Raw genomic sequence first — 13,682 nt, 5'->3', positions numbered from 1 at the left:
TATCTCCCCCCAGACTTTTCCCTCGATCTTTTTCCTTCTTTCTCTTCACACAGCTAGAATTCTATTCCAAAGCTAAGTAATACCCTCCAATTCCAAAATGAACGCATCGCTGATAGTTAGTATTTGCTCCCTCGTGGTTTCATGCTTTATTGAGGAGATTTCACGGTCTCTACTCCCAACCAAGTCGACGTCCTTAGGATCGAGAATGAGTAGACTAGTCCAACGACTTCGGAGGAAAGAAAACCGCCCCGCCGCAAGATGAAAGAGTTGATACCTGAAGATGGCCTTGAATTTCTCCAAAATTTTCCTGGACTCTGAATTATTCAAGGATCGACATGTCATTTCAGTACAGGAAAATGCAGGAACGCGGATACCGTTCAGCAACGTTGCGGCAACGTTGTGTGGGTTTGCGACATATCAAGAAGACTACACATGCCTTATCATGTAAATATCACTATGTATCCAATTTTCTAAGCGCAGTGACTTTTTGCGACGTAGCAAAGTGTGAAACAGTTACAAACCGCTTGCAAATTGCAGAATTTGATACGTGTATATTTCTTGATGCGTTACTGATTAATTATAATTCAAATAGAAGCCGCTTGCAATTTTGGTATTCTAATTACAAATTGAGAAGCTGCAGCGAGGGCTGCACCAAGGCCTACGCGCACCGATTTGACGCTCTGAGAAGCCTGCAAGCTGGTTAGTGAGGCCCCATAAAGGGGATTGCAACGTACTGAGGAAGCTTGCAGCGAGGCCTGCCTGCGCGCATTGATTAGGGAATATATATATATATATATCTGAGGGTGGTGTTGATATGTATTACGATTTTGATACGTTGCAGAAATACGGCAACGTTGTAATGTATTAAATTAGATACGTGCGGTTTTATATTATGTACTAAAATACTAATACAGTTAATAAATTAGCAACGTATCAATAATGCAATGATATTAATACTACTTTTTGGTTGTATGACCGTTACCAAGCCTGTCAATATTGCCGCGACGTTGCTAAATGGTATCCCCCGTATTCCCCCAAAAACCGGTATTTTTAGATACGAGGTTGTAGTATGAGCCCCGCCTTTCCCGTATCTGATACGCAGCATGTTATATCTACCATGGATGCAACGCCGAGCGGGTTTTCTCCTCTTTCACTTACCCCGTCGCCAGATATTCTGAAAAGAAAAAACAAAGATGCCTGCCCACGCCTTGACCGATATTGAATTGCAGACTATTGCTCAAAAGGCCGCCGAGGCCAAGGCGAAAGCGTACTGTATGTCTCTTTCTTCCCCCGCGATCATCTGCCCAAGGGGAAAAAAAGCTGATCTTGTCCAGGCCCGAATTCAAACTTCCGTGTCGGTGCCTGCTTAATCACGACTGATGGGCAGTATATTTCTGGCGCGAATATTGAGAATGCGTCGTATCCGGTAGGGACGTGTGCTGAGCGGGTTGCGTTTGGGACTGCTATTGTAGGTTTTCTCTTATATATACGGGGAATACAAGACATGCTAATGTACATGTGCAGGTCTCTGGACACAGATCATTCAAAGCAATCGCTGTCGCGACCGATATCAAGCCCGGCGCGAGTCCATGTGGAATGTGCCGGCAGTTGTGAGCAGCTTTCTCCCTCGTATGTTGGAGGTTTTTCTAACAGGTAGCAGTATGCGAGAGTTCTCGCCTCCTGGTTTCCCTGTTTACATGTATGACAAGGACGGCGAGTACAAAGTTGTTACCATTGGCGAAGTGAGTATATTCTCTCTTCTCTTCGTTCTCTGTGCAAGTCTATTGATAACCTGTTTGTAGCTTCTGCCGGACTCGTTTGGACCTGAAGATCTCCAATAAGGCTGAAGGAGTTTCTCGGCACGGAAGTATCTATGGAAAAAAAGGCCCACAAGGCTAACTTTATGCATGAAAAGACTACATGTAGGTATACTGTAGTTGTAGTTTAAATTGAACTCGAATTCATCCGCTACATATTTCCGGCATAAGCCGTGCCAATTTCAAGGCTGACCAATTGGTGCTGAGATTTTGTCGTACTCCTGTAGGCCTGATGGACCACTTTCCATGTCTTGTGATACGGGGGTAGATGTGACTTGGATTTTCAGAATGTCGTTCTACTTTAAGGTATGGGCTTGAAAGTCATTAAGGATAGACTGTGTAGTTTGTCTATTTGATTTATTGGATATACAAGAAAGGAATTGACCTGCCCATATCAAGCAAAATATAACGAAAATCCGACCAAACGCTTTCATCAAATGTTAAAATAATACAACCACACTTCCCGATATTCACATGGCAATGTATGCAGTTGGCTGTCGAGTGTAGTAAATACCAAACTGTTGTAGAGTACTACGTTAGCAAAAAAAAAAAAAAACAAAACGAGAAAACATCATTAAGATGAAATCGAAATAGGTGGTTATTGCATACCAGAGCACAGAGAGTAAAATCTGCGTATCGGTTAGCAAGGAAAGAATAAACAGAGCCCCCGCCCAAAAAACATCTACTCACAGGTTTCCCAGTCTGGTATCCTAATACCCGATGCGGCCTTGGCAACCAATATACACACGAGGACAATTGTTGTGAGGGACCTCATGTAGGAGTCATGTCTCTCTATAATCTGAGCCTGGGGCCGAGGGAGAACTGACTTGGCTGGGAACGCCTTGTCTGTGAAGTCGAGAGAGAAATTCAGTTTCGACTTGTTTCTAAGCGATTCACCGCTTAATTTGCAAGGAATTGATCTCAGCATGATGGCGAATGGTATGAAAGTATATAGTATTTAGGGATTTGGTTGATATATTTGGTATATTGATACAAACTCACGAGACAGTAAGACTCTACTACTATTAGTATTTTAATAGAATATTCTAGATTATTTATAGAAACTTCTAACTAGCTTTGTCTGTGTCGATCAATTTTTACTCTCCGCCCCTTCCTTTGCCCAGTTGTTTCAGCTAAACTAGTTCTATGCTGATCAATAACATTTCCAGACATGCTTGTGTCAGACGCTTTGACTATACGAGCTATCTGCAATGTTCTCTTGCCTATCAGATTCTATTCTATGCTAGGCGGAGTAATGTGCGGTGTAGTATTATTTCGGGGCCAAATCACAGGATTATGTAGGAAAGTATTCCGCGTGGCCTTGGTGGACATGTATATCCCTACCCTTCTCGCGTTAGTGTTGTAAGCATCTATCGGCCTCCAATTTACCATCGTATCAAAAAGGGACCCGTTAAAGAAATATACGTAATACTAGCTACGCAACTAGTTATATTAAAAAAAAAAAAGTTTAATTCCTGATGTCGGGATGTGCTGGGTGATTTTACAGGCTGGAAACTTTAATCTTGGTAAACCTTACCTATGCCCTCGGGGTTTTATCTGAGATAACGTAAATTCGCAGCAAGTATTACACAGCTAGATTTATTAACAAAGATAATATTTGCTTCCATACCTTAAAAACACAAGAGTTACACTTCCCTCTTCGACCAGACCAAAGGCGCCTTTTCCGGGTGCACCATCTGAATCAACAAAACCATTGCAGATTCTTTCTCAATAAGGTCAAGAACCCTCTTGCGAGCCCCCTCAATCGTCTCCCCATCAAAAACAGCCGGATTCACGCGCCAATCGCGAAAGATTGATGCTATAGTAGCCACAAACTCGACCTGCGAAAACTTTCTGCCGGGACAGTCGCGGGTTCCCTCCGACCAGCCAATAAAGCTGCCACGTCTGGGCTGGGCGAACTGTTCTGTATCCAACTCTGCCTTTTCTCCCTGGGGAATTGACGAGTCGGCCTTTTTTATAAAGCGAGAGGGCCGCCAGGTAAGCGAGTCAGCCCCCCACCATCTGGGATCAGTCTGCAGCGAGGAATAAGCCAGACATATCATGGTGTTTGGCGGAAGGAACAGCGTCTTGTCCCCGATATCGAGTGACTGCGCTTTGTCATGCGTCCACTTGGTGACTGGGGCAGGGGTAAACAGTCGCATACACTCGTACATGACGGCCAAACAACGCTTGAGCCGGGGAAAATCCGTTGTATAGTTCCATTCGTGTGGTGGCCTGTCGCCCAACACATGCCAGAGTTCCTCCGACAGCCAATCCTGCACGTCCGGGTTCGAGGCCAGATAATACACGGCAAACGTGAAAACGTGAGAGGAAGTGTCGTGGCCAGCAAAGTTTATGACGAAGATATTGCCGTAGATTTCTCGCTCGGTGAGACCCTCGCCCTCTTTGGCACCAAGTGATGCTTTGGCAAGCGACGATAAGAACGTGCGGCGAGTATTATTATCGGCATCCAATTTACCTTCTGCGATACTGCGTTTCTCTGACTCGTACATGTCTGTCATGGACTTTTGAAATGCCTTGACCGCCTCGCCGAGCTGTCGCCATTTAAACGGTAGCCAGGGCGTATCGGTGAAAAATTTTGGTCCCATGGCCATAAGAAGGATACAATTTTTCAATATCAGCTGTAGAGAATCCTTGTAGCTGGCGGCAGGGTCAGCATGCGAGGTTTCATCATAGCCCTCGAATTTAAAGGACTTGCCAAAACCGGCTTTGGAAAGCACGCCCAGTGACAAGGAACGCAGGTCGTCCGCTGTACTTCGAACTGATGGACGTGATGACCAGTACCGAATCATATCGGTAGCTTGAGATATGCTTTCGGACCAGACGACCTCGTTGTATCGTTCGTTGAAGCAGGAGGCCATTATTTTCCGCTGCTGTACCCATTGCCGGCCTTCAACCTGAGGAATGATGCGTAAGCCATTGCCTTTAAAAAAAAAAGGAAAATTTGATAAGGGAGCCATTTACACTGCTAACATTCGGACCAAAAACATCCAGAACCTGCGTAAGCTCAACACATCTCGGGAAATCATCCCTCCTACGAACAATCTCCATCACGATATCCGGATGTCCAATATACAGCCAATTCCGAACCGGTGTAACCAGCATAAAGGCATCGCCGAGCTCATGATGCGAGTAGTACCGATCGTGCAGTTCCCAGCCCATCCAATTATACCGCGTAAAGCTGCTTTCGCCGAAAATTCGTTTCACATGGCGTAGAACGCTTTTGTCGATGAGCATCCAAAAGTAATTGAGATGGCTGATGGGGAGGACGTAAAAGCGAAGACCAATTTTGCGTGCTATGAGATAGTTTCGAAATAAATGATACCATGACTGTACTGTCACGGCGCCTACAAGAAGTAGGCAGGCCCCAAAAATGATGGAAAGAATATACATGTTAGAGACCGGGAATAGCTTGAGGGATTTCAGGGGAGAAAAGCCGGGCTCTCTCAGAGTCTGACTGTCTGTCATAAGTAATTAAATAGTTAGCAGGGATGCGCACAAAGACATGCCCGGGGTTGGTGTCCCAGCTGCATATACTCGCCGCGGCTGCATATACTCCCCGCGGATGTACATGGATACATACTCGCCGAGCACTGCCTGGCCTGACCTGCTGCCCAGTGAGTTCAAATGTTGCTGAGCATTTACCATCTTGAAGAAACCAATCAATATTGTGTAGTACATCAACTAACATTGAAAACGAGCTAACATATACATAGCCTTCTTGATCTACTCAGACTCCTAACCAACAAACATTGATACACCTGACACACCTTGTAAGCTCGCCATGCAACAAAGACTGCGGGATTATAAGAATAGAACTTCCAAAAATAAAAATAAAATAATAATAGTGCAACAATGAAATGATGATATACTAAAATAGTAATAAAAGATCAGGCCTCTTCTTCTTCATCCTCAAAGTCGTCGTTACCCAATAACTCGTCTTCATCGTCAACAACATTGGTATAATCACCGCGACGAGCAGCAAAGGCGCCGCGCGTGGCATACGGCCGCGGCCCTCCACGGCTAGGCAGGTGAGCATAGCCACTGACACTGCGCCACAGACTCATTGCGAGCAATGGAAGTACCTTGACTGCTGCGACAGTGCCGGCGATGATGGCAACGGGGATAGAAATCAAGCCAGAACCACGAGAAAAGAATGCGGCAGATCCGCCTTCGCCCAGCCGGATCGCGCCGAATTTGCCGTCCCATTTGGTGTACACCCAGTATCCGATTCCGCCGGCGGCGGCAATGGGGATAACAACTGCTAGGAAAATGGCGAAGCCGCTGACGCCGTGCTTGCGCTCGAAATCTTCTTCGTGGTCAGGACAGGGCTTGGGTTGCAGGTGGTCGTAGTTCACGCCGCCTTCGCATGTCGTTAGAGGGATACGGCGGTATCCGGTGGGTTCCCAGTATTCCACCGCATCGGGGTTATCTATGCAGTGCTGGATTGCGTTGGGTTTGGGGAGACCCTCGACCAAGGTACAGCTTCCATCGCTTTGGGGTTCGTAATTATAGTCACTGGTAATGGTTAGCCGGGCCCTATTCCAGCAAAAGAAAGAAATCTTACCACTCAAAATCCTCGCGAGTGCAACTACAGTTGCGCGCAATGCTGTGCACATGCGGATCGGCCCAGTTATTCCAGCAGTGAGATGCTGCCTTCTTACGGTGATATTGTTCCACATGCCCAAAAAGACAGTTCTCCTCCTGAAAAGGGTGCTTGGGCTCCCACAAGTAAAAGTCCCCTTCATCACCCGAGTCTTCATCGAGATGGCAAGATCGGTCACGCAGGCCACTAAAGTCTAAGTTGACAGTCACCGGCTGCTTAGACCCAGACTGCTTGCCCCAGAGGAGAAAGTTCTTGGAATTATCCGATGGTACAGTACTCAGACTCTCGACGATGATCTCCTTGTCGGAAAATTTATATTGCTCCCAGTTTTCTCCTTCGTCCATACTGAAGTAAACAACTCTTGTCGGCTGCAGCTCTTCCACGAGAACCAAAACGGAGCCCTGATCACCATACTCCCACAGGTGTCTGCCTTTCCTGATTTCCTTCCAGCTGATGCCTCCGTCTTTAGAAAAGAAGGTGCTAGCGTCGTCCTTGTTTTCTGACAGCGACTCGCCAACATTGCCAACACCAAAAGCGAACCCAACCGCAGATGGTGATGCGTACGTGGCGCGGGGATCTTTCTCCGTGTAGCCATGAAGGTGGAGCGCGCACTCCGAACCGCAGCTATAAGACTTGCCGCCAGAGTCCTTTGCCGGGGGAGTTAACAATGCCCACTGCGCCCCGTCGTTATGAGTGATCATGGTCTTCAACTTTTTCGTTGATCCTTTCTCCACCTCTTCAATATTGTCGACCACATTAACCAACATCACACCTTCCAAGCCCTGCAACTTTTCAAAGTCGACGTAACCCCTGCTGTTCCGGTTGACGCCGCTTCTAGTTAAAACGTAAGATGTGCCGTTGCTGTTGCTCTTGACCAACGATCCGTAAGACTGATCGGGCTTGTCATTCGCCGTCACATGCAATAACACCGAGTGACTCCAGCTTTCCAGTACGGTGTAGGCCAATTGAGCTGGGATATTAGGCGGGAATTTAGCATCTGCAAAGATCTTGCCATCAATGCTTGTTTCGGCTTTGTAGGAATCGGGGTTCTCCGGGTCATCTGCCGCAATCACAATGAATTCGGCCGATGTTGCAAAATTAAGAATGCCCTCCTTGAGCGGATCATTGGACTTGGCGAATAAATCCCAACTCGTGACAAGCGTGCGCTTGCCTTCTGGGTCTTCGTTTTCGTGTTGGTCGCAGAAGATGAGTTCTTCGCTGTCTTTCCGATCTTCTCGTGCCATAAAAGTACACTTCTCCACCGTTCTTAGGAGAGTATCCCAGCTATTACCGCGACGTTTTGTTAAATACGAGTTCGTCGTGCAGACACTGCTGTGGGAACACGAATTTCCAGTCCAGATTACCCAGTCTTTGTTTTTCGGATGGAAGGACAATGTAGCGCCTTTCTCCTTGTTTCTCTCCGCTGGTGCTTCAAACATATCGATCGTCGTTGCACGATTGACAGTAACAAAATGATCTTTAGTATCGGTGAGGAAGTATGCGCAGTCGTTGATAAAACTGTGAGGAATAATTTCTTGGATGCCCTTGAGAATATGCTTCCAAGTTTTGCCGTGATCAAGTGTAACCCAGACTACGCCATCCGTGGTAAGCATGACAATGGTTTCGTCTTTCCCATCACTAGTACCGGCTCGCTCGAGATAATAATAAGCATCAAAGTCCTTGACCTCAAAGGGAGTGAGCGTCGAAGTAATGTTCTTCGCATTGCCTGATGGCACAGTGGTAGCATTTTTGCATGGGCGTTCAATTTCTTTGTCCAGATTTTCCCCTCCATCGCGTTGACAGGCATTTCCCGGGATAAGTCTCCATCCCGAAGGGCCTTTGAAAGTGTCATCTTTAGTCTTGCATTGTCCTTCGGGCGCCTGGAGACCCGCGGTCGGAGTGCAGTCTTTGCCATCCTCCGAAAGGGCAAAATTAAAGTCACACTCAAAATCTTCTGCAGTACACTTGCAAGGCTCAAACTGGGGCTTGAGATTTTCGAACATGTGTTTGGTAATAAAGCAATCCGCATCGGACTTGCGTCGATGATAGAATTGCTTGTGGCCCATGAGACAATCGGGTTCATTCTTCTCGTTCAACCGGGCTGGCCATTTCTCATAATCGCTTTCCTTGCATTCCCTTTCGTGTAGACCTTCAAAGTCAATAGTATATGAATACCACAAAGACTGGTCCTTGTAACCAATGAGTAGGAACTTCAAGCTGGTCGAGTCCGGAGTGGTGGTCAACAAAAACGGAAGGATCTCATGTTCTAATTCGGCAGAATGCCATTCTTTTCCATGGTTGATAGAGTATTTGACCTTCTTCGTTGGTTTTCCATCGTCCCTGATTGCCATGATGACGGCGCCCTGGTTTCCAAACTCGTATTTGTGCGGCTTCTCAAGACCCTGACGCCAGGTCAAGCCGGCGTCGTCCGAGACATAAAGATTGCCGTCTTTGACATACTCCTTGAGATACTTGCCGGTGTTTCCAACGCCCATCACGATACCGGGTGCCGGACTTGAAAATATACGCCCGATGTTTCTAGGCTCAGTAAAGGAATGGAGATGTAATTCTTCGTCCTTGACGGACAAAGACTCAAAGGTGCGTCCATCATCGAAACTGATTTTGCTGACGACATGTCTTTCTGCGCCCTGTTTCTCCACTTCATCCCAGTTGTCGACCACGTTAACCATCACGATGCCCTGTATGTTGGCAATTTTTTCGAAGTCGACGAAACCCCGGTCGTCGCGATTCGTGTGTTCAATATTTTTGGTGAAATATGTACCGTTCGAGTTGGAGGTGAAGAGAACACCCATGTTAACACGGGCGTTCGTGTTCAAGACGTCCACTTGGATGCTGTAGTTTGTGCTTTCCAACACGGTGTATGCGTCCTCCTCGAGCTTGTGGGCCCCAAATTCTGCGCGGTGCCACGTCTTTGTATCAGCGGTGACGAACATGGCAAGTTCATCCGTGCCTTGTGACCTGGCTGCAGCCACGATGAACTTCTTCTCAGACGCTATATTGACGACACCGGTGACTGGCCGCCCGTTGTTGATCTTCGCTTCGACCCCGTCCTCGTTCCTGCTAAAAAAGTCATCCGACATGACAAGTCGGAAGGCGTGGGAAAAGGGATCCTTCAGTCCTCGGGCGATACAGAAGACGCGATCAGAGAGTTCGTGGGCAACATCCGGGGCAGAGTCTGCAAACTCGAGGGTGCCGACAGCCCATAAACAACCGCCGGGGGTCTCGCGCAAGGGTGCGATGCTGTTGAAATCATCGAGCGTGTAAAAGGCGCTTTCAATGCAGCGAAACGGAGAGCACTGCGCGCCGTGGATGATGACCTTTTGCGAATCCTGGCCATGAAAGCGCAGAGGAGTGGCAATCGACGTTGGCGAGACGGGGAGTTCGAAACTGTTCCACGTCACGCCCTGGTCAGTAGTCACCCAGTGAATACCGTACAGACCCAACATGTATGCCTTTTTATTGTCGAACGGATGAATAACGACCCCGCCAACGGCGCCGGCCATTTCCCCAGCTTCGTCCTTGACGACATCCCATTCTAGACCGCCGTCAAAGGAGAGATGCACCACTTTCGACTGCGAATCGTAGAAGAGAACGGTGTCGGAATGCTCAAAGTAAGAGGGAGGGGACGGCTCGCTGTCGAGCTTCGTCAGAGCTATTCGAGGGCCGTCGGATTTGGCTTCGCTGAGCTGGGAACCTACTGCCAGCAGCAGTATTCCAGTCAGATGCAACCACGGACCAATCATGATGGCGATGGACCGTTTATTTGGTTTCTTATCGCTGGACCGGCATCTGAAGGGAAATGCAAAGAGGTGTTGCTAGAGAGGTATCAATAATCAAGGATAAGCTTGCGATGGACGATCTCCCCTGGTGGCTGCTAGTAACTGGGAGCTAGCTTGGGGCCTAGAATCTTAAATAAAAGGAACGGAAGAAACAAAAAGCGACTAATACACACAAGGGTGTGCCCCGAGCAAATAGATAGCGAAATGAAAACAAAAGGTTAAAAGGCTGGGATTTAGCAGATAAAGACTTGGGGGTGACTGGGAAGGAGTTCTTTCGGACAGCTATGCTTGCTTGCTACGAGGTCACGTGCAAGGCTTACGTATGTCTCAACAGTAAATACTAAAACCACACCACACACCGCGTCGATTACTAGCAATTTTCATGGCTGTTACTGTTGTAATGTTAATAGGGACGTAAATATTTATGTGTCAGGGATCTAGAGAAGAGTATTGATTGCGGTCTCTATATTACTATAGCTGTACATTTAGTAAGATAGGCGCTATACAAAATGCGAAATGGATGAACATTCCATGATAACCAAGTTGTGGTGATATGCGCAAACAAAAGAGGGTATATAGGACACTAAGCGTCGTAGCAAGAACACACCAAGAAAAGAGTAAGAACAAGGGTTGAACAGAGTCCAAATAAATAGCCACCCAAGAATATGAACATGAAGATGTCGCTTTTGAAATGTTCAAAATGTTAAATGTCGAAATATCCAAATGACAAGATGAGGTATATATAAAGGTCGAGATATGAAATATAGGGGTTTCGGCAATGAGGCGAGTGTTTGATAAATCTAGTCTCACCGGCCGCGGATTCGACGCCACATCTTCTTCACCACGCCTTGTGGTTCCGGCAGGTCGTCCCACACATTGACAGTTTCATCTGCAGGTGGAAGGTCGGCTAGACGAAGAGGGTCGTCGATATCAGTCTGGTCTGCCGTTCGCAAGTCGGGCCTTGTGAGCGTCATTTTCAACGTCATTTCACGGCGCCGGCCGGTAGCATTTCCCGACTGCAGCGGCTGTAGCGGCTGTGGCCGTCGAACCTCGGTCGAGACTTTGCGAAGGTGTGTAGTAGCTTCTCTGTTATGGCCCAATGCACCGCTGAAGAAATCGAGGTCGAATGAGGTTGTCTCATCGTCGAAGAATGTCCAGCCGCTCTGGGTAGATTGGGAAATCTGAGAGACTCGTTTGTTCGAGTCATTCGACGTCTGTGTCGGAGTCGAGTTGTTCTCTTTGTCTTCGAGAGACGGAAAGCCGAATTCGATGGCTTCATCGAATTTCTGGGGAGAGGCGAGGTACACACGAAGTTTGAGACGGGCTTCCGGGTCTTGATAGTATTGGGCTGCTGGGTCGATGGAGGAAGTAGAGCGGTGAGAGATGTGACGAGAAGGAATGGGGCGATTGGGCTGATCAGAAAAGGGTGTGGTAGCAGACTGGCTGGTGACAGTGCGGTGGCCAGCCCCTGAAGTGGGATTGCGGTTCCTGGTAAAGGACATTGTCCGTCGGAAAGAAGGCATTCGGTTCGGGGTTGATGATGGAGATGTCCGGCGCGAGGGAAGCGCCGTCTCGGCAACATGTCTGTGGTAGTTGTCGAGGGAGAGGTCGAGGTCATCTTCATCTAGCCAGCGGAAGCTGTTGAGAATGGATTCGTCCATCTCGATTGCCGAGTCCGGCAGGTCGGTCGAAGAAGACGACATGGAGGATGGCACGATGATAGACGAGGTGGCAGAGCGTCGGCGATTGGCAATGCGGCGAGCAGACGTGTCGTTGAGGGCGGCGGCGGAAGCAGCACGACGGCGGGCTCGCTCGAATTTCAAGACAGCGCGGTCAGCAGCGTCGACAATGTCGGTGGCCGGGGTGGCTTGCTGGAGGAGACGCTGCTCCTCCTTGGAAAAATGCGATTGCTGGATCTTGGGCGGCAGGGAATGGAAGCATTGCCAGGACTCGTGGTCTAGGAAGAGGCCATTGTGGTTCCGACGGGGCGAGCCTTTACGGAGCTGCTGACTGCGAGGCCGGGAAGAAGAGAACGGACTGCTTATCGCAACCGTCCGAGCGCGCGCGTGGTGGCCACGCAGAGGGCGCTTAGCGTAGGGGAGCTGGTGGTTGTGCTTGTGCTGGTGGCCTTGGGCTAGTCGAGTCCGTTCCAGGCGGAAGCGCTCGAGATTTGAGAAAAACTGGACACAAAGGAGGGGAACGGTTAGTGTCTGGACGTGCAGGCAACATGATGCAAAGGGACGAATTGAGTGGACAGGGAAAAGTGGGCGATGGCGAGGGCTAGTGACTGGTAGTGAGAGTCGAGCGAGAACGAGATAGGAGCAGGAGAAGCCCAAACGGGCAACGAGCCGTCGCCAGGCACCAAGGCACCGAGGCGCCAAGCCCCAGCCCGCCGCGTCGGGCGCGCTAGGCCGAGCACAGCCTAGCGCCAGGGCCGGACCGCAGCCGCCCCACTGCTCGGATAAACTCTCGGAGCCTTCAGCTCCTGACATTCATGCCATGGCCTCATCGACTCATGGAGCTAGGCGAGCTGGAGGCTGGAGCTGAAGCCGGAGCCGCGAGTCAGGGCGTGGCGGAGGCCAACGGCGACGGCGCACGACTCGATAGTTCTCGCATAGTGTGCACTGTGTGGAGCGGAAAACGACAAACTCAAACCGCAGAACGGGTCGTCAGCACGCTAGTCCGCATGCAGGCTAGCGCGCACCCGTGCGCAGCTTCCAAACAAATGCTCAAACCCGCTGACTCGCGATTCCAACAAGACGGAAGCAAGAGCCACGCGACTGACAGGCGAGTGTTGGGGCAGTGAATTGAGGGACAGCTGGACAGCTCGGCAGAAAGACGTGCGACCAGGGGAAAAAACAACAACAACAACAAGAAACGTACCTTTCTCCGCACGGCGAGCGGAAGAGACTCGAAGTCGTCATCGAACGGATCGGCGAGAACGTGCATTCTGCTTCGTATGCCCTTTTCCTTTTATACGTATATTCGGTACGAAAGAGATGTCGCAAGAGGCGGCGTGGTCGATCTGCTAGGTGCAGGAAACAGGCAATAGTATGCGCAATAGCATACGCAGTAACCGCCTGGGACAAGGATCGGGTGGATAATAACAGAGTGAATTATTATCGAACAGGGTTGGATGATCAATGATCAGGCAGCCAGTCGAGAATATTCAATAGAGAAAAGTATAAGAGTGAAAAGAGAAGAGGAGCACAGAAAAGAAGAAGAAGAAGATGCAGATCTTGTCCTGCAGGGCTATCACAGCGGTGTAAGAATCAATAATGCCGATGGCGAGAGAATTTGAACTTTGCCGACGCAGCACTCTTAAGGGGATCAGGGAGGTATAATAAGATCGGCGAGGGGTTCGAGAGAGAGAGAAAAAGAAACGAAAGAATCACTAATAATAATCCAACAGAAAAGGGGAGGATAGTCGTGCCTGGG

At 48.8% G+C, this 13,682-nt stretch overlaps 5 protein-coding genes across 5 annotated transcripts; 1 reads left to right on the top strand and 4 right to left on the bottom strand.

Annotated features, from left to right (window-relative positions):
* Window positions 1-1,193: 1,193 nt before the first annotated feature.
* TRUGW13939_01018 (uncharacterized protein) lies at window positions 1,194-1,841 on the top strand (the record flags this gene model as incomplete). The annotated part of the gene is made up of 5 exons (XM_035484224.1): window positions 1,194-1,272; window positions 1,335-1,468; window positions 1,525-1,610; window positions 1,661-1,742; window positions 1,803-1,841. The coding sequence occupies 5 exons, from the start codon at window positions 1,194-1,196 to the stop codon at window positions 1,839-1,841; spliced, it is 420 nt and encodes a 139-aa protein (XP_035340117.1).
* Window positions 1,842-2,287: 446 nt separating this feature from the next.
* On the bottom strand, window positions 2,288-2,745 carry TRUGW13939_01017 (uncharacterized protein; the record flags this gene model as incomplete). The annotated part of the gene is made up of 3 exons (XM_035484223.1): window positions 2,288-2,335; window positions 2,427-2,446; window positions 2,508-2,745. 3 exons carry the CDS (start codon window positions 2,743-2,745, stop codon window positions 2,288-2,290), a joined length of 306 nt encoding a protein of 101 aa, XP_035340116.1.
* A 718-nt stretch (window positions 2,746-3,463) lies between these two features.
* On the bottom strand, window positions 3,464-5,075 carry TRUGW13939_01016 (uncharacterized protein; the record flags this gene model as incomplete). The annotated part of the gene is made up of 2 exons (XM_035484222.1): window positions 3,464-4,735; window positions 4,803-5,075. The coding sequence occupies 2 exons, from the start codon at window positions 5,073-5,075 to the stop codon at window positions 3,464-3,466; spliced, it is 1,545 nt and encodes a 514-aa protein (XP_035340115.1).
* A 653-nt stretch (window positions 5,076-5,728) lies between these two features.
* Window positions 5,729-10,208, bottom strand: TRUGW13939_01015 (uncharacterized protein; the record flags this gene model as incomplete). The annotated part of the gene is made up of 2 exons (XM_035484221.1): window positions 5,729-6,356; window positions 6,406-10,208. 2 exons carry the CDS (start codon window positions 10,206-10,208, stop codon window positions 5,729-5,731), a joined length of 4,431 nt encoding a protein of 1,476 aa, XP_035340114.1.
* Window positions 10,209-11,050: 842 nt separating this feature from the next.
* TRUGW13939_01014 (uncharacterized protein) lies at window positions 11,051-13,193 on the bottom strand (the record flags this gene model as incomplete). The annotated part of the gene is made up of 2 exons (XM_035484220.1): window positions 11,051-12,424; window positions 13,128-13,193. 2 exons carry the CDS (start codon window positions 13,191-13,193, stop codon window positions 11,051-11,053), a joined length of 1,440 nt encoding a protein of 479 aa, XP_035340113.1.
* Window positions 13,194-13,682: the final 489 nt, after the last annotated feature.

This window comes from Talaromyces rugulosus, chromosome I (genome assembly GCF_013368755.1).
Source record: "Talaromyces rugulosus chromosome I, complete sequence".
In the NCBI taxonomy this organism is placed as follows: domain Eukaryota; kingdom Fungi; phylum Ascomycota; class Eurotiomycetes; order Eurotiales; family Trichocomaceae; genus Talaromyces; species Talaromyces rugulosus.
This window is presented reverse-complemented; position numbering and strand designations above follow the sequence as displayed.